The 25,905-nt window shown below is 43.4% G+C and overlaps 1 protein-coding gene across 3 annotated transcripts in view; it reads right to left on the bottom strand.

Annotated features, from left to right (window-relative positions):
* LOC139387818 (protein unc-13 homolog B-like) overlaps window positions 1–25,905 on the bottom strand; it is a 126,829-nt gene that overhangs the window by 75,898 nt on the left and 25,026 nt on the right. For 2 of the 3 annotated variants that reach the window (XM_071134059.1, XM_071134060.1), the window contains exons 3-8: window positions 19,363–19,462; window positions 13,111–13,228; window positions 12,757–12,880; window positions 10,835–10,908; window positions 10,233–10,278; window positions 6,793–7,006 (exon numbers count right to left, since the gene is read on the bottom strand). In XM_071134059.1, the coding sequence (XP_070990160.1) occupies window positions 6,793–7,006; window positions 10,233–10,278; window positions 10,835–10,908; window positions 12,757–12,880; window positions 13,111–13,228; window positions 19,363–19,462 (676 nt within the window). Of the gene's footprint in view, window positions 1–6,792; window positions 7,007–9,823; window positions 10,279–10,834; window positions 10,909–12,756; window positions 12,881–13,110; window positions 13,229–19,362; window positions 19,463–25,905 lie in introns of all 3 variants that reach the window. The other variant, XM_071134061.1, reaches the window with a different exon arrangement.

Raw genomic sequence — 25,905 nt, 5'->3', positions numbered from 1 at the left:
TTTCTGCAGATGAAAACCTCAGAAACCCTGAGAGAATACCCCCCGGGGGGCTGAGAATGAGGACTTGCACTTGTGTGGGAGGTTGCAAGGGAACTGTTGAGGATTACTGGATCAGGGGGTTGACTGTTTGGGGGAACTTGCTATGGTGGTGGGTTCCCAGATAAGTCACCCGCAGAGCCAAATCTAAGAAGTCCTGTTAAAAAATCTTGAAGTTCAGGTTGAGGAGGAGCATGCCCAAGAGGCATTGGAGGTGGTCTCTGATGTTGCTGCATATGCTACTGATGTGGATCTGGGGTCAATTGGTGATGCTGGGCCTGTTGTTGACTGGGATTTTCTGGGGGTTTGGAGGCATGGACATCCTCACCAGAACCAAATTTCATGATTCCAAAGAACATTCCTCTTTCTGGGTATGAAGGCTGTTGGGAAGAGACAGCATCAGAGGAAAGAAACATACATTTTAGCTTACTGCCTAAAGATGGCTCCTCCATAGGGTTATCTAAGCTAATATCTGGTTCTGGATCAAAAATACAGGATACACTGCAACAGGGAGGGCCCTGCGAGAAAACAGGGTTAACTGGTGCAATTAATGAGCTGAAATATTTATTGAAAGGACCCTGAACTCACTGGTTCTAGTTGGCTAATGGGCTTCCCACCCACTGTAGGCACATATTGCTGAGAGGCAGTCAGTCATGTCTCCCATGCACAACTTTTCCTTGTGCATTAACACATCGTTTATTCTGGGGTGTATTTCTTGAATTATCAAGGCTTCTGTCTCCTATCACAGCCCTTGACTGTTCACCTAGTTGGATACATTTCTCATCCCAGTTTGCAAGATTTTGAGAGTCCTCTCTTGAGCCACTTCTCCCTCTGTGGAGTTCACTACCTCTTCACCTGAAAAAAGTTTACCAAATGTTTTTTCTCAAAAGCGAAAGTGACTGCTGGTGTTTGTGGCATCGTTGCAGAGTCCTGAACTTTATCACTTGTACTATTTAGAATCTCTGTTCTAATGACTGGTGTATCTTGATTGTGGACGTGTGTCTTGGCATCAGACTGGGAAGGTAAATTGAAGGAAATGTTCTGCTGGGGTGAACTGTAGGAGATACAACAGATACAGGAGCAGGGCTGGTGGATTTTGGAATTAAAGAAAACAGTGTGGATATACCAGATTGAGAAGATGGTGCAGGTGATACTTCTTTAGTTTCTGCAGAACCTGATCTGGGCTGCTTGGGTCTGAGCTAACCTTGTCAGTGAAGGAACTGAGTAATGAACTCATTGCATTTTTCACTCCAGATATTCCTGGTTTAGGTGAAGCCTCTGTCTGGGTCTCCTCTTTGACATCTCTAGGGGTCCTTGGGTCCTCTCCAGTAGGGAAAATAACCTTGAAAATAACCTTGATATGGATGACTTGGGAAGGGACCCATACCTGCTTATTTCCTAATCTTTTTCAGCCAGGTAATCTGATATTGTTTCAACTAGGCACTGGAGCTCATCCATGGGATCCATATACTTGTCACGTGGTTCCTCCACTGGAGACATCATTGCTTCAGGAGCCCATCCTCCCATTTCCACCTTTCCCCTCTTCTTAACCAGATAACTCTGATGCTTGTCTATGCAACTTCCATGGGATGAAGCATGTCTGCCTTGGCCATGGCCCCTCCCATTCTCAGAATGAATGGTCTCTGCTAAGGAGGCAATTTCCTCTAGCTCCTCCTCCGATCGCTTGGAGTAGTGCAGCTCCTCCTCTGAATCGTACCCTAAACCTGTCCTCATTCTGGCAGCTTCGTCCTCCTGATACACTATGTAGTTCTCCAAGGTGTCCCTCAGCATGTTTTTGGCGCACATCCTAGCACCCATACTATAATCTACAGGGATGATCCTGACCCTCACTTTATGGTTTATGGCTCTAGTTTAGGTTAATTTATTAAGGTAGAGGTACAATGGGACGTGAGAGGAAACAATAGCAGAAAATAAAACAATACCAATATTGCATATTATAACAGGACAAAAAAAGTAAGATAAAGACAATGTGACAGAGACAATAAGCATTAAATACATACATATGATAAAAATGTGGTGAATTTGTGTTTATGTGTATGTGAGTATATTGGTGACAGTGTTATTAAGATTGTTTGATATAAGTGCGTTGTGTGTGAGGACCGAAATTCACCTCCTCATTCTGGGGGATTATCAACAACAACATAAAATCCAAGCTGAATCATCTCTGTCCAAAGTAGTATTCCAGACCACATAGAGACATGGTCGAGGAGGGCAATCTCTATTACTAAACCAACACCAGGGTCCCAAAGACCCATATGTGACCACAGCAGGCTAAACTAAGCTCAGTTTCATTAAAACTACCAAAATAAGTTTTGTAAAAGAATACGTCTGAAGGAAAAAAAATTCCTGGCTGTAATCCCACTTTTCTTTTCAGATGTCATGGAATTATCCGGATCAGCTTTCTATCTGTCCACACAGACTGACATTTACCACAATCTCATTGAGCCACATGTTTTACAAAGCAAGTCACACATGTAAGAGTGCAAATAACCATTCTACACTGGATACATGACTGGAGTTAGCAAATTATTTGTGTTTCATCCTGGAAAACTTCCAAGCAGTTGGACAATTTTGACAATTTGACCATTTTGTGTTCCTTCTTAACTACAGCCTTCAGAAAGTATTCACACCCCACAACTTTATCCACATTTTGTTATTTTACAGCCTGAATTTATAATGGATGAAATTGAGATTTCTTGTCACTGGCCTACACACAACATAGGGAAAGAGGGATACCTAGTCAGTTAACCAACAATGTATTCAACTGAAATTTTTATTCCACAATTAACCCAACTGAATCAGAGAGGTGTGGGGGGCTGCCTTAATCAACACCTATCAACACCTCTTCGGCGCCTGGGGAACAGGGGGTTAACTACCTTGCTCAGGGGCAGAACGACAGATTTTGTACCTTTTTCCTTAATACAAAGTGTTACAGTGCATTCATAAAGTACTCAGACCCCTTCTCTTTGTCCACATTTTGTTACGTTACAGAATTTTCCTAAAATGTATTAAAACAATTAATACATTTTGCAAATTTATATAAAAAAAACTAATATCATATTTACGTAAGTATTCAGACTCTTTGCTATGGGACTCGAAATTGAGCTCAGGTGCATCCTATTTCCATCACGTTTGGTTAGAAAGGTAATCCAACTTTGGCAAAAACCAAGCTTTGAGGTTGAAGGAATTGTCCGTAGAGCCCCGAGATAGGATTGTGTTGAGGCACAGATCTGGGGAAGGGTACCAAAAACGTTCTGCAGCATTAAAGGTCCAAAAGAACACAGGGGCTGCCATCACTCTTAAATGAAAGAAGTTTGGAACTACCAAGACTCTTCCGATAGCTGGCCGCCCAGCCAAACTGAACAATCAGGGGATAAGGGCCTTGGTCAGGGAGGTGACCAAGAACCCGATGGTCACTCTGACAGAGCTCCTCTGTAGAGATGGGAGAACCTTCCAGAAGGACAGCCATCTCTGCAGCACTCTACCAAAATCAGGCCTTTATGGTAGTGGCCAGACAAAATCCACTCCTCAGTAAAAGGCACATGACAGCCTGCTTGGAGTTAGCCAAAAGGCACCCAAAGGACTCTCAGACCATGAGAAACAAGATTCTCTAGTCTGCCGAAACCAAGATTGAACTCTTTGGCCTAAATGCCAAGCGTCACGTCTGGAAGGAACCTGGCACCATCCCTACGGTGAAGCATGGTGGTGGCAGCATCATGCTATGGGGATGTTTTTCAGCGGCAGGGACTGAGAGACTAGTCAGGATCGAGGGAAAGATGAACAGAGCAAAGTACAGATAGATCCTTGATCAAATCTGCTCAAGAGCGCTCAGGACCTCAGACTGGGGCGAAGGTTCACCTTTCAGCAGCACAACAACCTTAAGCACACAGCCAAGATAACGCAGGAGTGGCTTCGGGACAAGTCTCAATGTCCTTGAGTGGCCCAGCCAGAGCCCGTACATGAACCCAATCGAACATTTCTGGAGAGACGTGAAAATAGCTGTGCAGCTATTGCTTCAACAGGTTGCTTCAACAGGTTGCTTGTCATTATGTCGTATTGTCTGTAGATTGATGAGGGAAAAAAACTATTTAATCCATTTTAGAATAAGGCTGTAATGTAACAAATGGGGAAAAAGTCAAGGGGTCTGAATACTGAATAGTATGTTTGGGGCAAATCCAATAAAACACATTACTGAGTATCACTCTCCATATTTTCAAGCATAGTCGTGGCTGCATCATGTTATGGGCATGCTTGTAATTGTTAAGGACTGGGGAGTTTTTCAGGACAAAAAAGAAGTGTAATGGAGCAAAGCACAGTCAAAATCCTAGAGGAAAATCAGTCTTCTGTCTAACAGACACTAGGAGATAAATTCACCTTTCAGCAAGACAACCTAAAACACATGGCCAAATCTACACTGGAGCTGCTTACCAAGAAGACAGTGAATGTTTCTGAGTGGCCAAGTTAGAGTTTGGACTTAAATCTGCTTGAAAATCTATGGCAATACTTGAAAATGGCTGTCTAGCAATGATCAACAACCAATTCAACAGAGCTTGAAGAATTTTGAAAATAATAATGTGCAAATATTGTACAATCCAGGTGTGCAAAGCACTTAGAGACCCAAAAAGCCTCACAGCTATAATCGCTGCCATAGGTGATTCCAGCATGTATTAACACAGGGTTGTGTATACTTATGTAAATGAGATATATACCTCTACTTAATTTTCAATAAATTTGCAAACATTTCCAAAAACTTTTTCACTTTGTCATTATGTATTATTGGTGTAGATGGATGAGAAAAAAATCAATGTAATCCATTTTGAATTGAGGCTGAAACAACACATTGTGGAATAAGTCAAGGGGTATACTTTCTGAAGGCACTGCATGTTAACAACAAATATATATTCTATTAACTAGATAAAAATTCTATACAAATTCTATACTAGATCCAATTATATACACAATTCAATATCTATTGGGTTAACTTGCACTGTTGCCCACAACATTATTAGATTGAAGAATCACTCCTTCGGGGGAACTATTTATATTATTCAAGCAGGTGACATTGTTAACCTCAAATCAAATCAAATTTTATTTGTCACATACACATGGTTAGCAGATGTTAATGCGAGTGTAGCGAAATGCTTGTGCTTCTAGTTCCGACAATGCAGTAATAACCAACAAGTAATCTAACTAACAATTCCAAAACTACTGTCTTGTACACAGTGTAAGGGGATAAAGAATATGTACATAAGGATATATGAATGAGTGATGGTACAGAGCAGCATAGGCAAGATACAGTAGATGGTATCGAGTACAGTATATACATATGAGATGAGTATGTAAACAAAGTGGCATAGTTAAAGTGGCTAGTGATACATGTATTACATAAGGATACAGTCGATGATATAGAGTACAGTATATACGTATGCATATGAGATGAATAATGTAGGGTAAGTAACATTATATAAGGTAGCATTGTTTAAAGTGGCTAGTGATATATTTACATCATTTCCCATAAATTCCCATTATTAAAGTGGCTGGAGTTGAGTCAGTGTCAGTGTGTTGGCAGCTCAATGTTAGTGGTGGCTGTTTAACAGTCTGATGGCCTTGAGATAGAAGCTGTTTTTCAGTCTCTCGGTCCCAGCTTTGATGCACCTGTACTGACCTCGCCTTCTGGATGATAGCGGGGTGAACAGGCAGTGGCTCGGGTGGTTGATGTCCTTGATGATCTTTATGGCCTTCCTGTGACATCGGGTGGTGTAGGTGACCTGGAGGGCAGGTAGTTTGCCCCCGGTGATGCGTTGTGCAGACCTCACTACCCTCTGGAGAGCCTTACGGTTGAGGGCGGAGCAGTTGCCGTACCAGGCGGTGATACAGCCCGCCAGGATGCTCTCGATTGTGCATCTGTAGAAGTTTGTGAGTGCTTTTGGTGACAAGCCAAATTTCTTCAGCCTCCTGAGGTTGAAGAGGCGCTGCTGCGCCTTCTTCACAATGCTGTCTGTGTGAGTGGACCAATTCAGTTTGTCTGTGATGTGTATGCCGAGGAACTTAAAACTTGCTACCCTCTCCACTACTGTTCCATCGATGTGGATAGGGGGGTGTTCCCTCTGCTGTTTCCTGAATTATGTACTTCCGGCGCCGACAGAGATGGCCGCCTCGCTTCGCGTTCCTAGGAAACTATGCAGTTTTGTGTTTTTTTACGTGTTATTTCTTACATTAGTACCCCAGGTCATCTTAGGTTTCATTACATACAGTCGAGAAGAACCTCCTTCTTATGCTGTGTTAAAGGATGTGTCAGCGACAAATAAACATAACCTGACTAGATTTAAAGCTGCCAACCTTACTTGAGAAATGTGCTTGTATTCTGATGCTTGATTCTGTCATTCTGTACCAGGAGGGTGGATGTCCCCAAATCATCTGAAAGAGGGACACCCTCCAAGAAACAAAAGAGCTAAGCCTCAGGCCCTCAGTTAACTGGGTTTATTTGCAATATAATAATTTAATAGTTTTCTATGTGAAAATCAAGCCATCAGAACAAACCAACAGAAAATAAATGACTGCACTTCAAAAACTCTATTCATGTCTTAACTCTTCTTCACTGTGTGTCAATATGTAGGACTGTAGTATACGTGAGGTGTGCCATCTTTAATGGCTGAATTTGTATTGTGCATGTGTCTTTGTTTTCTGTGTAGGGGCATGTCCTGTATGTTTGTGTGTGTTATTCAGAACCTCTACCTGCTCCCGTGGTGGTCTCTGTAGTCCATGTCAAAGCTGTGCATGGAGTCTGTGCAGGAGTCCAGGTGGTTCTGGAGCTGGGGGCCCATGGGGTACTGGTGCATGGAGGAGTTGGGCTGGGCCGTAGTATGGTAGCGCGGGGGCAAGCTGTTGCTGGTCTCACTGCGGTAGTCACTGTCCCGGTCGTCCACTGCACTGTCATGGTCATCCAGGGCTGTAGAGGGACAACAGGACAAGCTCCACAACACAGAACATCTAGAGACCTCTACATCCTCAAACTGCTAAAATGACTACTGAATCTCCATTCTATACACTGAGGTCAGGAATGATCAGGTAAGAGGGAGGTAAGGAGGGCAAGGGTCATGCACTTTTGAATGCAAAAAAACTTCAGTGAGAAGGGGAAAGTGATGCATGTGAATATATAGGCCATTAAAGATAGAACCCTTAGTTGCTACATCCATTTTTAATTTTATGGAAAGTATTCTGAACCCTTGACTTTTTCCACATTTTGTTACATTACAGCCTTATTCTAAAAATTATTACATTGATGAGGGGGGGGGGGGGGGGACTAAGTACAAACAGTTTTAAAAAAAAGTTTGCTAATTTATTTTGCTAAACACTGAAATATTACATTTACATGAGTATTCAGACCTTGTACTTTGTTGAAGCACCTTTGGCAGCGATTACAGCCTCGAATCTTCTTGGGTATGACGATACAAGCTTGGCACACCTGTATTTGGGGAGTTTCTCCCATTCTTCTCTGCAGATCCTCTCAAGCTCTGTCAGGTTGGATGGGGAGCGTTGCTGCACAGCTATTTTCAGGTCTCTCCAGAGATGTTCGATCACGTTCAACTCCGGGCTCTGACTGGGCCACTCAAGGACATTCAGACTTGTCCAGAAGCCACTCCTGTGGTGTATTGGCAGTGTGCTTAGGGTCGTTGTCTTGTTGGAAGGTGAACCTTCGACCCCAGTCTGAGGTCCTAAGAACAAATTTTCATCAAGGATCTCTCTGTACTTTGCTCTGTTCATCTTTCCCTCAATCCTGACTAGACTCCCAGTCCCTGCCGCTGAAAAACATCCCCACAAAATGATGCTGCCACCACCATGCTTCACCGTAGGGATGGTGCCAAGTTTCCTCCGGATGTGACGCTTGGCATTCAGGCCAAAGAGTTCATTCTTGGTTTCATCAGACCAGAGAATCTCTTTTCTCATGGTCTGAGAGTCCTTTAGCTGCCTTTTGGCAAACTCCAAGCAGGCTGTCATGTGCCTTTTACTGAGGAGTGGCTTCCTTCTGGCCACTCTACCATAAATTCATGATTGGTGGAGTGCTGCAGAGATGGTTTTCCTTCTGGAAGGTTCTCCAATCTCCACAGAGGAACTCCAGAGCTCTGTCAGAGTGACCATCGGGATCTTGGTCACCTCCCTGACCAAGGCCCTTCTCCCCTGATTGCTCAGTTTGCCTGGGTTGCCAGATCTAGGAAGACTCTTGATGGTTCCAAACTTCTTCCATTTAAGAATGATGGAGGCTACCGGGTGGGGGGGGGGGGCATGAAATGCTGCAAACATTTTTTGGTACCCTTCCCCAGATCTGTGCCTCGACACAATCCAGTCTCGGCGCTCTACGGACAACTCCTTCGACTTCATGGTTTGTTTTTGCCCTGACATGCACTGTCAACTGTGGGACATTATATAGTCAGGTGTGCCTTTCCAAATCATGTCCAATCAATTGAATTCACCACAGATGGCCTCTAATCGAGATGTAGAAACATCAAGGATGATCAATGGAAACAGAATACACTTGAGCTCAATTTTGAGTCTTATAGCAAAGGGCCTGAATATTTATGTTGTTGATAAATTTGCAAAAATTCCAAAAACCTGTTTTCGCTTTGTCATTATGGGGTATTGTGTGTCGATTGCTGAGGATTATTTTCTATTTTTTCTAATTTAAAACAAGGCTGTAACAAAATGTGGAAAAAGTCAAGAGGTCTGAATACTTTCTGAAGGCACAGTAATTTATAAATGCCACCTGAGCTTAGATTAACTGTCATACCACATCAAAACCCAAAATATAAGCTTGTTATACTCAAATGTTTGTAAACAAACAAAGCATATCCTCAAAACATGGTTAAAACTATCAATTTGACATCATGGACTGTCAGTCCTTGCATATGTCATTGTAAATAAGATTTTGTTCCTGACTTGGCTAGTTAAATAAAGGTTACCGTTTTCATTTTTTTTTTTTTTTTTTTTTTAAATACATAACTCTGTCTATGAATTTGAGTGGTTACATTTCTCTAGCCCCATTCCTCAGCTTTTTACCAAAAACACAGGCGGGTGACAGCTTTGTTTCAATTAAGGATTCCTGCTTTAAATACAGCCAAAAATGGACACTCCAGCCAAAATGACTGCGTTAAGTAACTCAATTGCAATGTTGACATAAGGGAATTCTCTCTCCTTAGTGACCCAGACTCAATTTTGGCATCAGACAGGTCCTGACAGGTCCTGAGACAGTTCCTGAGTGGCCTGCTTAAGGGGACATAGGCCTTATCGCTCCAGACGTATATGTGAGATAAATAGATAGCTCAGGACAAACTGATGTATTGTTAGCATCTCTATAAATCAGAGGGGAAAACAAGTTGTCAAGGTGACACCTGAACACAGGCTGGCAAACCGTGCGGTTGCATCTCACAGACATCTGTTCAGGAAGTCAACTGCCACTATGCTTTATCAAGGTCACCCGCTGACGACAAAAACATAGATCTAGGCCTAACTGCTATTGTCCAGTTATGTTTCCATAGAGGTAGTAATAATAACCAGATTTGTGTTTCCATGTCCTGTGGGGAAATTGATATAGATGATGAAACTCAGATGGCATGAGGTGTAGTGCGATGAGGTGGGGCTGGGGGATATTTCCCCTGGCTGTAGCGACTATTGTTGGTGCTGGAAAACATGCACAAAGCATTGAGGATTGGCCAAGGTGAAGCTTTGGGAAGGTTTAGAATTCATCAGAAAAAGACTGTGTATTACATACTCAGTGTGTCAGTCCATCCAAAATAGTTGCCTGGTGAGGGTGTTGGCGGAGAAGTGAGAGGTAGTGGAGAGTATGCAAAAACAGTGCCTGACTTGGGAGGGGGAATTATGACCATAACATACACAGTGGACAAACAGAGACACCACTAGCAGACATGCATGAACGTGGCATCCCTGTGTTGACATTCTTCATAACTTTGGATAAGTAGTGACTGTTCTGGAAAATTAAGATTGGATAAAAGGCTTACTTGATGTCAACTCTGAGCTAGGAGATTTACACATAACTCAGGAATAGGACAAGGAAATAAATAACATAAAAAGGCCAAACTAATGGAAGACAGAGGGAGCCAAGGCTGATGAGAGAGCTCCATCTAGTGGGATATTATGGAGTGGAAGTCAGTCCCACTCACAGCATTGGGAGGCAGCGGGAGGCATGAGGCGTCTCTGGACCTCATCCTGCAGAGGGTACCAGAGAGAGGAAAGGAGACAACAAGAATTGTGACCTCTGACCATCATAATACACAAAAACAAAATCATCATCCTCAACACCAAACTCAAACTCCTGCATTTGTCATAATATTGTCATCACCACCATGACTTCAATGCCACTGCATGCAATAGTTCGACCTACCATCTACGTTATCACTTCAGAGCACACAGTGATAAACACACGCTCATGTCAATACAGTACCTAACCAGAGTTTTCTGTGACATGCAAAAGCGAGGTGTGGAAAATGTCAAATGACAACAGGGTTAGTCCCATCTTCCATTTCCATGTATTTTACCGTGTGCTAGTGAATGCAGAGAGCCAAGTGTAATCTGGAGATAAGGTTACAAAATATTCAACCGCATTGTACTGGGAACTTTACAATTTGTAAACATAGAGAGGGTATTTTCGAAAATACTTCACCTCTGTAACTGCTTGAAATATAAATAGGTAGAATTTGTTACTACATTTTTGACATACATGTTCCTGGTGAAATAGCGCCTTAGCATGTAGGGTAGGCCTTACCTCATCATAGATCCTCATAGTGTTGATGCGATCCAGCTTGCCGGTCCAGTACTGCGCCTCGTCATCTGGGATGTCTGATAGAGAGGGGTGTACACACACAGAGTGGGATGACTGGTGAGCTGCATCCTTCCCTACCCCATACCATCCTAAACCATCCACTCTCCAACATGCTGCTATTATATATTCATGGTCCTTTTAAATATATGATGAGCCACTTAGGAAAGAGACATTAAAAATAGTTGGCTATGCCCTGAAACTGTACTGTTGGGGGACAGGGACCATGAATGACAGGGCTCCACTGTAGTAATGTTTGTCATGACAGATGCAAATGATTGCACAGAAGAGCACAAGACAATGACGTTAGTACTGACAGGGATAGAACTTCACAGTGACATAAGCGCAGAGAAATAGACTTCTAGAGACTGCAAAACTGTGCAAACCTTAACTTGATGACATTACCAGCCTAACAACTGACAAAAATGTGCAGACAGGTAAATTATACATTGATGCCTCCTACCAAACCACTGGTCTGTTAGAGCAGACCCCCTCTCCCTCCCTGTGACCTGATGTCCCATGATCCTTTACAGAGAGACACTGGACATTAAAGTGTTTCCCCTATATTAATTCAACATTTAGCCTATATTAATTTATCATTCCCCTATATTCATTTACAGCAATACATTTTTTTTAAACAATTCTAGGGGAAATCCTGGACTTTAAAGAGAGCTGAACACAAATATGCCAGAGGTTCAAAGGCAGATGAAACCAAACCCCTGTCCTGGTGAATGAATGGGATCAGTGGTACACAGAACTTAGACAAACACACAGCCTCCCTTCCCTACCGCTACCTTCAAAGGCCTGCCCTTAAATACCTGAAAGCTGCTCTAGTCCCTCTCACAGACAAACACTTTTAACTTATTGATCTTAGGGGCATGTGTTTAGTCCCCTCCTGTACTCCCTGTTCACCCATGACTGTGTGGCCAAGCACAGTTTTTGATTGATTGATTTATTTGACATAAAAAGTAACAATTTTTCTCCCCAATTGGTAGTTACAGTCTTGTTCCATCGCTACAACTCCCGTACTGACTCGGGAGAGGCGAAGGTCGAGAGCCGTGCATCCTCCAAAACACAACCCTGCCAAGCCGCAGTGCTTCTTTAAAAAATGCACGCTTAACCTGGAAGCCAGTGTGTCGGAGAAAACCCAGTACACCTGGCACCCTGGTGTCAGCATGCATGCGACCCGGCCCACCACAGGAGTTGCTAGTGCATGATGGGACAAGGCTGGCACACAGCTGGAATCGAACCAGGATCTGTAGTAACGCAGCTAGCACTGAGATGCAGTGCCTTAGACCACAGCACCACTCAGGAGGCCTTTTTTTATGTTTTACTTTCGTTTATTTAGTAAATATTTTCTTAAACTGCATTTTTGGTTAAGGGCATGTAAGTAAGCATTTCACGGTAAGGTCTACACCTGCTGTATTCAGCGCATGTGACAAAAAACATGTGATTTGATGCACACCGACACCAATACTGGCAAAGTTAAGGGACAGCGATGTAGAAAGTGATCCGTAAATTACATAACTGTTCGCTACGCAACCTGCTGGGATTTCAACCAATCACTATCAGGTGTGGTGGCATATGTTAAAGCACAGGTCACTGGAGAAGGCTACTACTGTATAATCATTACTGTATTGTGCCCTATACATGTTCCATCTACAAAAACAGACCTATAACATTTCAGCATCATACATCATACCAACTGTAGCTACTGTAACTGTAGACACAGTTTGATGGACAATGGACCCTGGTACACAGTACAGAATCAACAAAAACATTTAAAGAGATAACATATGATATAAAATAGATATCCTATGGGAAGCTAAGTGCCCAACAGAAACATTGTGATCAAAATAACATTTTACCAAAGGGCAGCTCAAAGTGGGAGTCCAGAAGAACCTGGTGGTGTGTTGGGTTCTTGGTGCCGTAGATCTCATCAGCCTTCATCAAAACCTCAGCATCCAGGAAGGTCCAGTCCCCTGAGCCCTCCTGAGGGAAGAGAAAGGGCTAGGTCCGAGGTCATAGACAGAGAGACCAGAAACTAACTGGGAGGTGAACCAGTGCCCAAACTACTCTGTACATGTTTTATATAAAATTTGAACTGTGTGTTGTAAATGTTGGTTTTCAACATCGGAGCTGGATGTGTGTTCTCTAAATGTTTTGGCCAGTTGTGTTGGTGGTGTGTAACGTTGTATGAGTGCATCATCTGCCCCTCTCACCTCCTCTGACTGGCGGATGCTCTTGAGGGGGATCCAGGCAGTCCCCAGCATGGTGTCCCAGATAAGGCCTTTGTTCCACACCTCCACAATGAGGCCCAGGTCCAAACAGTTGATCTCACTGGAAAAACAGGAGAGAGAGGCAATAAAGGAGAGGGGGTCATAATCAACTCTCATTCAATACAGACACACAGTTTAATAGAGCGACAGATCAGTAGAAAGAAAGCGACACAGTGATTGTCTAACAAATGTATAATGGTTTCATTCACTATGTGTTGAGTCACCTCCATGACATTGAAATAATTATTACAGAAACTATGGCTAAGCGCCGTCTGGCTGTTCACTGATCCCTTGGTCTTTGATTAGGCCTATGCATCATGTCAGATGTCGTGATGCCTTCCATCCTTAATTTGCCATTGAAAAGGATGCAAATACAGCTTGCTGACAACAAAAGAGCATCTCACTTGAAAGCGACCACTGCTCATAATTCCTTCATCTCATTTGCGGCACTTCAAAAGGAAGATGAGAGAAGAGATACTTATCAAAAGTGCACTGCCCTCAGTAAAGGTGGCAGTAAGAGCGAGCCCAGGTGCAAACAAAAATATTCTAAACAACTAACACTAAAGGCGATGTACCAAATGAAGACAACACTATTACTGTAATGAGCAGACCAATCACCTTCACATCTCTTTGGCTCTTATGTGGCCACAGTGAATGTAAACATGTACTTGTATAAACTGCTTACAGTCATATAGTACTTTAATAAAACAAATATAAAAATAATGAGTAAACCATTTTTAACATTTCCTAAAAAATATTAAACCAAGACTCTTTTTGATCAATCACACACACCGACTTCACTTTGAACTCTCTCTATCGTTCCGCATCATGGAAACACAAATTAAAGAACCCATAGACCAACTCCACCATGAAAACAGCATTCAAAAATCCATTAATAGAGAGATAGAGATCAGTAGAAAGACAGCGACACAGTGATTGTCTAATAAATGTATAATGGTTTCATTCACTATGTATTGAGCTACCTTATCCCAGACCTGCTTTTTTGGACTCACTCTCTACCGCACCTGCTGTCTATAACTCTGAATGATCGGCTATGAAAAGCCAACTGACATTTTCTCCTGAGGTACTGACTGACCTGTTGCACCCTCTACAACCACAGTGATTATTATTATCTGACCCTGCTGGTCATCTATGAACGTTTGAACATCTCCACACGGCACAGCCAGAAGAGGACTGCCCACCCCTCAGAGCCTGGTTCCTCTCTATGTTTCTTCCTAGGTTCCAGCCTTTCTAGGGAGTTTTTCCTAGCCACCATGCTTCTACATCTGCATTGCTTGCTGTTTGGGTTTTAGGCTGGGTTTCTGTATAGCACTTTGTGACATTGGCTGATGTAAAAAGGGTTTTATAAATACATTTGATTGATTTATTAAATAATGTTCCATTTGAGCTCCCCATTGTTTGTGGAGTGAGATGGGAATGAACAGGCTCCTGCAGCACAGGGACACAAAGGCTTTGGAAAACGCTTAAAAATAAGCACTACACAGAACACCTTGTATTCTACTGCATTTATTATTTGTCCCATTACTTTCTAAAAGACACTCAAAAAGCAGAGGTAGGATGGAGTAATGCCTAACTGATTGTCTCCATGGCAACCAGATTAGTGTTTTGAGGCTTCATTCAACCATTTTTCTATGGCTGGCCATGCTTTCCACCTGGCTACCCCTACCCCGGTCAACAGCTCTGCAACCCCACAGCATCTTGCCCAAGCCTCCTCCATTTCTCCTTCACCCAAATACAGATAGCTGATGTTCTGAAAGAGCTGCAAAATCTGGACCCCTACAAATCAGCTGGGTTAGACAATCTGGACCCTCTAAAATTATCCGCCGCAATTGTTGCAACCCCTATTACTAGTCTGTTCAACCTCTCTTTCGTATCGTCCGAGATCCCTAAAGACTGGAAAGCTGCCGCAGTCATCCCCCTCTTCAAAGGGGGAGACACTCTAGACCCAAACTGTTACAGACCTATATCTATCCTACCCTGCCTTTCTAATGTCTTCGAAAGACAAGTTAAACAGATCACCGACCATTTCGAAACCAACTGTACCTTCTCCGCTATGCAATCTGGTTTCCGAGCGGGTCATGGGTGTACCTCAGCCACGCTCAAGGTCCTAAACGATATCATAACCGCCATCGATAAAAGACAATACTGTGCAGCCGTCTTCAACGACCTGGCCAAGGCTTTCGACTCTGTCAATCACCGCATTCTTATCGACAAGACTCAACAGCCTTAGTTTCACAAATTACTGCCTCGCCTGGTTCACCAACTACTTATCAGATAGAGTTCAGTGTGTCAAATCGGAGGGCCTGTTGTCCGGACCTCTGGCAGTCTCTATGGGGGTGCTACAGGGTTCAATTCTCGGGCCGACTCTTTTCTCTGTATACATCCATGATGTCGCTCTTGCTGCTGGTGATTCTCTGATCCATCTCTATGCAGACGACACCATTCTGTATTCTTCTGGCCCTTCTTTGGACACTGTGTTAACAACCCTCCAGACAAGCTTCAATGCCATACAATACTCCTTCAGTGGCCTCCAACTGCTCTTAAATGCAAGTAAAACTAAATGTATGCTCTTCAACCAATCGCTGCCCGCACCCGCCCGCCCGTCTAGCATCACTACTCTGGACAGTTTCTGACTTAGAATATGTGGACAACTACAAATACTTAGGTGTCTGGTTAGACTGTAAACTCTCCTTCCAGACTTACATTAAGCATCTCCAATACAAAATTAAATATAGAAACAAAGCATAATTTCACAACAAAGCATCCTTCACTCATGCTGCCTAGCATACCCTCGTAAAACTGACTATCCTCCCGATCCTTGACTTCGGCGATGTAATTTACAAAATAGCCTCCAACACGCTACTCAGCAAATTGGATGTAGTCTATCACAGTGCCATCCATTTTGTCACCAAAACCACATGTACTACCCACCACTGCGACCTGTATGCTCTCGTTGGCTGGCCCTCGCTTCATATTCATCGCCAAACCCACTGGCTACAGGTCATCTATAAGTCTTTGCTAGGTAAAACTCCACCTTATCTCAGCTCACTGGTCACCATAGCAGCACCCACCCGTAGCATGCGCTCCAGCAGGTATATTTCACTTGTCATCCCCAAAGCCAACTCCTCCTTTGGCTGCCTTTCATTCCAGTTCTCTGCTGCCAATGACTGGAACGAATTGCAAAAATCACTGAAGCTGGAGTCATATCTCCCACACTAACTTTAAGCGTCAGCTGTCAGAGCAGCTTAGCGATCATTACACCTTTACACAGCCCATTCGTACATAGCCCACCCAACTACCTCATCCCCATGTTGTCATTTATTTTTTTGCTCCTTTGCACCCCAGTATCCCTACTTGCACATTCATCTTCTGCACATCTATCACTCCAGTGTTTAATTGCTAAATTGTAATTATTTCGCCACCATGGCCTTACCTCCCTAATCTTACCACATTTGCACAGACTGTATATAGATTTTTCTATTGTGTTTTTGACTGTACGGTTGTTTATACCATGTATAACTCTGTGTTGTTGTTTGTGTCGCACTGCTTTGCTTTATCTTGGCCAGGTCGCTGTTGTAAATGAGAACTTGTTCTCAACTGGCCTACCTGGTTAAATAAAGGTGAAATATATATATCTATTTTTAAATTCAAGCACAGAAACATTAAGGCTCTCCTCTATGTCACTTCCTGGAGCACCCTGTTGCGGAAACAGTGAGAGACAACACAATCAAAGACAACACCATCACATTCAGTGTAAACATAAGCCAATGAGCCAATTGTCAATGAGCCAATCTCATGAAGGCTCTTAAACATTACATAGGCTAAGCTCTAGCAGTGAACACAAAACACCCCCAGCGTTGTATTTGTATCCCTAAAGAACTATATCCTGTCTCTAATGACTGAGCAGCATAGCACAGGAGCTATGGAAACAGCTCTAGAAATAAGGTGAGCTGGGGTGTACGGTGTATATATTGATCCATAGCTTTCGCTACATTCCCGTTTTCTGTCAGCCCTGGTGGCCTGAGCCGGTCTCTTGATGGGGATGGCCATTATCTCACAAGGAAATTGTAGTCTGGACTGGACTCTAGTCTCCAAGGCCCTCTGGCTAGCATAGAAACAGAAGCCTGGCCTGACAAACCAAAATACCATTTGGCAATCTGCTATCTCATTAAGAGGAGAAAGGTGCATCCATCCACTTAAGTACTCTGTGAGTCAATTACATAGTATGCAATCAAAATCAATTATGTGAATCTGTTACATAAAAGGTTGACCCACAGAACCAACAGGCTACAGCTTTCTGGCAAGGAAACACGTCATTGGAGAAGAAAGAAATCCAGCAGAACTTCAGACTCGCTGACAAGTGCTAATGCATTGTGTTTCATGAACAGTACTACAGAACCAAGCATTTACACTCAGAAACATCCTTGAAACAGATGTGGAAAAATATCATAAAAATTGCATACACAGATGCGCACACACAGGAGTAAGCCTACAGCTAAAAACTGCCCAGCCTACATACGGAACACTGAAAAGAGGAAATTAGATGAGTAACCACGAGGAAGTGAATAGTTGTGAGAAAAGGTAAGCTAATTTTCCCGAAACAACAACCCACCTGGCAGGCAACAACGGGGACAAAACATTCCTGGAAATCCCCGACTGTGGCCTGCTCTCACATATTACTGTCTGAAAATCATAAACCTGAACTGTAGCTACATAGCATTAGCACCAGAGGCAGACTAGCTGCCCTGCTCTCACCTGTCTGAGTGGAAGAGTACTCAGGTGGTTGCGTCTGCTGCATAATTCCAAAAGACAGTCAGCCTTAATCAAATAAAGGTGTTAGTGGCTGAGCATGGAGGATATACTGTACTGTTACAATAAGTCTGTTGAGCTCAGAGCCATAGACCCTCCCTTCATCGTTCCTCTCTGATCATCATTTAAACAAAACAAACCTGATGTTACCTGATTCTATGTTGACACTGTATGAAAATGTGACACTTGACACTTACAGAGCCTCCAGACAGACTACTGGTATTCTATCCGCCACACACAGCAAGTATGTTGTGGCTTATACGACATACACTACATGACCAAAAGTATGTGGACACCTGCTTGTTGAACATCTCATTCCAAAATTATGGGCATAATATGGAGTTGGTCCCCACTTTGCTGCTATAACAGCAGGGAAGGCTCTCCACTAGATGTTGGAACATTGCTGAGGGGACTTGCTTCAATTCAGCCGCAAGAGCATTAGTGAGGTCGGGTACTGATGTTGGGCGATTAGGCCTGGTTCGCAGTCTGCGTTCCAATTCATCCCAAAGGTGTTTGATGGGATTGAGGTCAGGGCTCTGTACAGCCCAGTCAAGTTCTTCCACACCGATCTCGAAAAAAACATTTGTGTGGACTTCGCCTTATGCACGGGGGCTTTGTCATGCTGAAATAGGAAAGGGCCTTCCCCAAACTGTCGCCGCAAAGTTTGAAGCACAGAATCGTCTAGAATGTCATTGTATGCTGTTGCGTTAAGATTTCCATTCACTGGAACTAAGGGGCCTAGCCCGAAACATGAAAAACAGCCCCAGACCATTATTCCTCCTCTACTAAACATTAAAGTTGGCACTATGCATTGGGGCAGGAAGCATTCTCACAGGATCCGCCAAACCCAGATTCATCCATCGGACTGCCAGATGGTTAAGCATGATTCATCACTCCAGAGTACACATTTCCACCGATCCATAGTCCTATGGTGGCGACCTTTACACCACCCCAGCCGACGCTTGGCATTGCGCATGGTAATCATAGGCTTGTGTGTGGCTGCTCGGCCATGGAAACACATTTCAGGAAGCTCCCGATGAACAGTTATTGTGCTGATGTTGCTTCCAGCGGCAGTTTGGAACTCAGTAGTGAGTGTTGCAACTGAGGACAGACGATTTTTACGCATTATACGCTTCAGCACTCAGCAATCCTGTTCTGTGAGCTTGTGGGGCCTATCACTTCATATTAAAAATGTGTGTGACTGTCCTGTGTATCAGTGTATCAGTGTTCCGTTACTTGTCGTGTTTTGTGGATGTCTGGAAGAGAAGCTACTGCAAAATTATTTGGGGATCCAAATAAACAAAGACTGAGTGCATAGGACAGGAATAGAGAGGTCTAAGAAGTGTGTGGTTACTGGTCACTTACAACATGAAGTCCTGCTCCCAGCATGGCTGGTCCCCTCTCACGGTAATGGAGGTGCTCTTGACATTCTGCACCTTCAGCGTCACATAGCTATTGAACTTACCTGCAACACAGAAAGGAGGGGAAAAGAGGTGAAAAGCATGCATATAATGAAATGAAGTAATGGTGGGAAGAGGTACTGATATTTAATATTCGTACTAACAGTACTTATGCTCACCACATTACAAAGATAGATTGTCATGTTGAAAGGAAAAAAAAAGAGTAGATTACTGTGTACACGTAGGAGACCAAGTCTCCATACTACTTTGTCTTTATAGGACATGAGCAGTAATCTGCATGACGTCAAATGATTTGCCAGGTGGAGAGCTTCTGTGTACAGGTAAGAAAGACAATTGTGGTGGCAGACGTAGCAATGATGGGATAGTAACAGTAATGCTAGATTGGCCAACTGCTTCACTTTGACTTTGTGTGACTGAAGGACAGTCGGCGACGTAGGTGAGAGTGAAAGCAGATAAGTCAGTTTCCCCATCCCTTCCCCCCACCGCCCTGCACCCAGACCAATTCACTGACCCTGGTAATCTCACTACAGAGGAGTGCCACACAGCCAGGCAGGCAGCAGATATAGCCTAGCCATCCATCCTCTCTCCTGGCTGATGTGATTCACTCACTGCAGAGCAGCCACCCTAATATAGCTCTGGGCATGATCACCATTTCACCTCTGACACTGAGACATAGGCCAATACTGTAGGACTACGTGATGCAGAGACAGGCGAGACCAGCTTCTACAGCAGAAAAGGTCTCTGTCATCTCTCATACCATCAATTTAAAGACCAAGGTTAAAAGACCTTGTTTGATTTATAAACATATTTAAAAGTCATCACTGTGAAGCAGGTAGTGGCAAATCATTTCATATTTATTGTAGGGGCAGATGTGGTGGCACCACAGGTCACAAAGAGATGGGGCCAACTTCTTTCTCATGATCATGACCAGTTAAAACTGCTCTCGTTGTCCCATTAGGTCTTCTTTTTTTGCCTTTCCAGTAGCCCAACATAGCTACACTGGGGTGTTGCAAAATCTATTGGTTTTTTTTCTGCTACAATGAAAGCGTACATTTTGGTCAGGGTGAGCAGAGCGCAAGTCACTTTATCCTATTGCTCTCATAGCAGAAGTCCATCTAGCACGCTGGGGGTGATGAAACAACAGAACTCAAAAATAAGGGGAAGCGAAGTGGGCGGGGGACCGTTGGTTGATGCGAGCATGGGTGAGGGAACATGAACAGGTTGGGACCAAAGTTGGGGAAAGCTGAACTTTTGTTGCATGCGCTGTGGTGCTATTGACCAATCGAAGCTCACAGGATTGGCTGTAGATACCTAGCACTACCCATCTTGTTAGAACCGACATGAGGGTGAAGCTTGCGTGGCTATCCATGTAGTGGATCATTGGCTGTCAGGCCTGCTGTCAAGCGCGAGTTGCACGTCGAAAAAACTTGAAAACAGAACTAGAATGGAATTTTAAGCTTGAAGAGCGCAAGCCTCTGCTCCATGCCCAGGTTTCTGATTATTCTGGCATGAGACCAAGTCCATATTATGGCAAGAACAACTCAAATAAGCAAAGAGAAACGACAGTCCATCAATATTTTAAGACATGAAGATCAGTCAATCCGGAACATTTCAAGAACATTGAAAGTTTCCTCAATTGCATTCGCAAAAGTGCTACGATGAAACTGTCTTTCATGAGGACCGCCACAGGAAAGGAAGACCCAAAGTTACCTCTGCTGCAGAGGATAAGTTCATTGGAATTATCAGCCTCAGAAATTGCAGCCAAAATAAATGCTTCACAGAGTTAAAGTAACAGACCAATCTGAACATCAACTGTTCAGAGGAGACTGGGTGAGTCAGGCCTTCATGGTCGAATTGCTGCAACAACAAAAAACACAACTAAAGGACACCAATAAGCAGACACTTGCTTATGCCAAGAAACACGAGCAATGGACATTAGACCAGTGGAAATAAGTCCATATTTGAGATTTTTGGTTCCAACCGCCGTATCTTTGTGAGACGCAGAGTAGGTGAACGGAAGATCTTCACATGTGTGGTTCCCAACGTGAAGCATGGAGTAGGTATGATGGTGCCTTGCTTGTGACAGTGTCAGTGATTCATTTTGAATTCAAGGCACACTTAACCAGCATGGCTACCACAGCATTCTGCAGCGATACGCCATCCCAGCTGGTTTGTACTTAGTGGGACTATCATTTGTTTTTCAACAGGGCAATGACCCAACACACCTCCAGGCTGTGTAAGGACTATTTGACTAAGGAGAGTGATGGAGTGCTGCATCAGATGACCCGGCCTCCACAATCACCCGACCTCATCCCAATTGAGATGATTTGGAATAAGTTGGATGCAGAGTGAAGGAAAATGCTTAGCATATGTGGGAACTCTTTCAAGACTGTTGGAAAAGCATTCCAGGTGAAGCTGGTTGAGAGAATTCCAAGAGTGTGCAAAGCTGTCATCAAGGCAAAGGGTGGGTACTTTGAAGAGTCTAAAATATATTTTGATTTTTTTTAACACATTTTTGGTTACTACATTATTCTGTGTGTGTTATTTCATAGTTGATGTCTTCACTATTCTACAATGTGTAAAAATAAAGAAAAACCCTTGAATGAGTAGGTGTGTCCAAACTTTTGACTGGTACTGTATATTATTTAGTATATGTAAAGTCAAGATTAAATCAATAAATAGTCTGATGGGTGACAATATTAGCCTATCATTTGTGAATGATATATTATCACATGTGAATTATGACCCGCATAAGAAACAATGCCTTTTTTTGTGACTTTTTCAAATCATAGTTGCACACCTCATGTAGCCTAGCCCATAGGCATATGTGTTTTAATAAGGTTTGTATCACAACTGAAGTGGCCAAATAACTAATTAAAATTAAGCACATTAATCCGCTTTACAAGTGGTGTAGAGCCTAACTGGCATACATTAGCAGCGTGAGTTTCTAGTTTTGGGAAGATAATTTTCACCATAAAAAAGCACCTTTATAATAAAAGCATTACATGCATAATTGCATTTGTGGTCACTTTTGATAATGGTGTTTTCCGTTAAAGGAACATTTGCGCTTATAGCCTACTACCACGTGTGCATTGCTGCACTTATAATGTGAAGAAATAGCCTAAGAGTTTAACATTTTAAGCTAAACGTTCTGATCTGTTGCGTCAGCCACATTGCATAAAAAGTATTTTTTGATGGTAGTCGTTGTATTAACTTGGGATCAATCACATCCCACAACTGTCCCAGACTATGTTTGGAATATTTATTTCTTGCACAGAATAGGTTGACTGTTGTACTATGAGGGATAGGTTGACATAGGTTAGTGCTTTTGATGTTCGTTAGGCCTACTCATCTTGTTGGCTGACGAAAAGTAAAACGTGGACAGTTCTTCAATATGCACACAGTGGCGTCCCCGATGTGTGTCTTCACTTGTAGTCGGTTAGAAAGACCCTATCAACTGACTGAGAGCCATGTGAGTGGGAGGTGGTTCGAATTGCGCAGCACACTCAGGGAGAAGGGCACAATGCTGCACTCCAGGCCGCAAAAGGCCTGGATTTTTTTAGGGTGCATTACAGCCACAATGAGGATGCTGCCATGATATTTGAGGCATTATCAAGTGCTTGTCAAATTGTGAATAAGTGACTGATGTAGTGTGTACAGCCTGCGCAAAAAACAAAGCAGAGCTCATGCCTTTCAAGTAACTTTTTTTCAAATCATCATTAGTCTCATCATTCCGCTTTACAATGTATTAAAAATCAAAACATAAAGTTACTAAACTAAAGTTGCATTAATAACTATAAATTAAGCATATAGGAGTACATATTTCTTTGTTAACCGGTCAACACTGAATCGCCGCATGTGAGCATTCCCTCAAATCATTTGGAGAAAATATTTGGTAAATCCGACCACAACTATATCCTCTTGATTCCTGTTTGCAAGCAAAAATTAAAGCAGGAAAGACCAGTGACTCGGTCTACAAAAAAGTGGTCAGATGAAGCATGTGCTAAACTACAGGACTGTTTTGCTATCACAGACTGGAATATGTTCCGGGATTCTTCCGATGGCATTGAGGAGTACACCACATCAGTCACTGGCTTTATCAATAAGTGCATCGAGGATGTCGTCCCCACAGTGACTGTACGTACATACCCCAAACAGAAGCCATGGATTACAGGCAAAACTCGCACTGAGCTAAAGGGTAGAGCTGCTGCTTTCAAAGTGCGGGACTCTAACCCGGAAGCTTACAAGAAATCCTGCTATGCCCTGCGACGAACCATCAAACAGGAAAAGCATCAATATAGGGCTAAGATTGAATCATACTACACAGGCTCCGACGCTCGTCTTATCTGGCAGGGCTTGCAAACTATTACAGAATACAAAGTAGTCTACAAATCACTTCTATGCTCGCTTCGAGGTCAAGCAACACTGAGGCAGGCATGAGAGCATCAGCTGTTCCGGATGAGTGTGTTGATCACGCTCTCCGTAGCCAACGTGAGTAAGACCTTAAACAGGTCAACATACACAAGGCTGCGGGACCAAACAGATTACCAGGACGTGCGCTCCAAGCATGTGCTGACCAACTGGCAGGTGTCTTCACTGACATTTTCAACATGTCCCTATAATACCGACATGTTTCAAGCAGACCACCATAGTCCCTGTGCCCAAGAACACAAAGGCAACCTGCCTAAATGACTACAGACCCGTAGCACTCACATCCGTAGCCATGAAGTGCTTTGAAAGGCTGGTAATGGCTCACATCAACACCATTATCCCAGAAACCCTAGACCCACTCCAAGTTGCATACCGCCCAAACAGATCCACAAATGATGTAATCTCTATTGCACTCCACACTGCCCTTTCCCACCTGGCCAAAAGGAACACTTATGTGAGAATGCTATTCATTGACTACAGCTCAGCATTAAACACCATAGTACACTCAAAGCTCATCACTAAGCTAAGGATCCTGGGACGAAACACCTCCCCCTGCAACTGGATCCTGGACTTCCTGACGGGCCGCCCCCAGGTGGTGAGGGAAGGTAGCAACACATCTGCCCCCCAGGGGTGCGTGCTCAGTCCCCTCCTGTACTCCCTGTTCACCCACGATTGCATGGCAAGACTCCAACACCATCATTAAGTTTGCAGACTACAACAGTGGTAGGCCTGATCACCGGCAACAACGAGACAGCCTACAGTGAGGAGGTCAGAGACCTGGCCGGGTGGTGCCAGAATAACAGCCTGTCCCTCAACGTAACCAAGACTAAGTAGATGATTGTGGACTACAAGAAAAGGTGGACCGAGCACGCCCCCATTCTCATCGATGGGGCTGTAGTGGAGCAAGTTGAGAGCTTCAAGTTCCTTGGAGTCCACATCACCAACAAACTAGAATGGTCCAACCACACCAAGACATTTGTGAAAAGGGCACGACAAAGCCTATCGTGCCCAGGAAACTAAAAAGATTTGGCATAGGTCCTGAGATCCTCAAAAGGTTCTACAGCTGCAACATCGAGAGCATTCTGACTAGTTGCATTACTCCCTTTTATGCAATTGCTCGGCCTTCGACTGCAAGGCACTAGAGGGTAGTGCGCACGGCCCAGTACATCACTGGGTCTAAGCTGCCTGCCATCCAGGACCTCTACACCAGGCAATATCAGAGGAACCCTAACAATTGTCAAAGGCCCCAGCCACCCCAGTCATAGACTATTCTCTCTACTACCGCATGACAAGCTGTACCGGAGTGCCAGGTCTAGGACAAAAAGGCTTCAACAGTTTTTACCCCTAAGCCATAAGACTCCTGAACAGGTAATCAAATGGCTACCCAGACTATTTGCTTTGTGTGCCACCCCCCCAAACTCTCTTTTACATTATTGCTACTCTCTGTTTACCATATATGCATAATCACTTTAACTATACATTCATGTACATATGTACATACTACCTCAATTGGCCCGACCAATCAGTGCTCCCGCACATTGGCTAATCTGGCTATCTGCATTGTGTCCCGCCACCCCCCAACCCCTCTTTCACGCTACTGCTACTCTCTGTTCATCATATATGCATAGTCACTTTAACCATATCTACATGTACATACTACCTCAAATCAGCCTGACTAACCGGTGTCTGTATGTAGCCTCGCTACTTTTATAGCCTCGCTACTGTTTTTCACTGTCTTTTTACTGTTGTTTTATTTCTTTACTTACCTATTGTTCATCTAATACTTTTTTTCCACTATTGGTTAGAGCCTGTAAGTAAGCATTTCCTTGTAAGGTCTACACCTGTTGTATTCGGCGCACATGACGAATAAACTTTGATTTGATAGCTAATACTTACAAGGATTCCTAAATCATTGTTTACCTGTTTGGGGTAGGGGGCAGCATTTTCACTTTTGGATAAATAGCATGCCCAAACTGAACTGCCTCCTACTATGTCCCAGATCCTAATATATGCATATTATTATTAGTATTGGATAGAAAACATTCTGAAGTTTCAA

This window comes from Oncorhynchus clarkii, chromosome 29 (genome assembly GCF_045791955.1).
Source record: "Oncorhynchus clarkii lewisi isolate Uvic-CL-2024 chromosome 29, UVic_Ocla_1.0, whole genome shotgun sequence".
NCBI classification, from domain to species: Eukaryota; Metazoa; Chordata; class Actinopteri; order Salmoniformes; family Salmonidae; genus Oncorhynchus; species Oncorhynchus clarkii.
The sequence above is the reverse complement of the archived record's forward strand: the minus strand, read 5'-3'. Positions and strand labels throughout refer to the sequence as shown.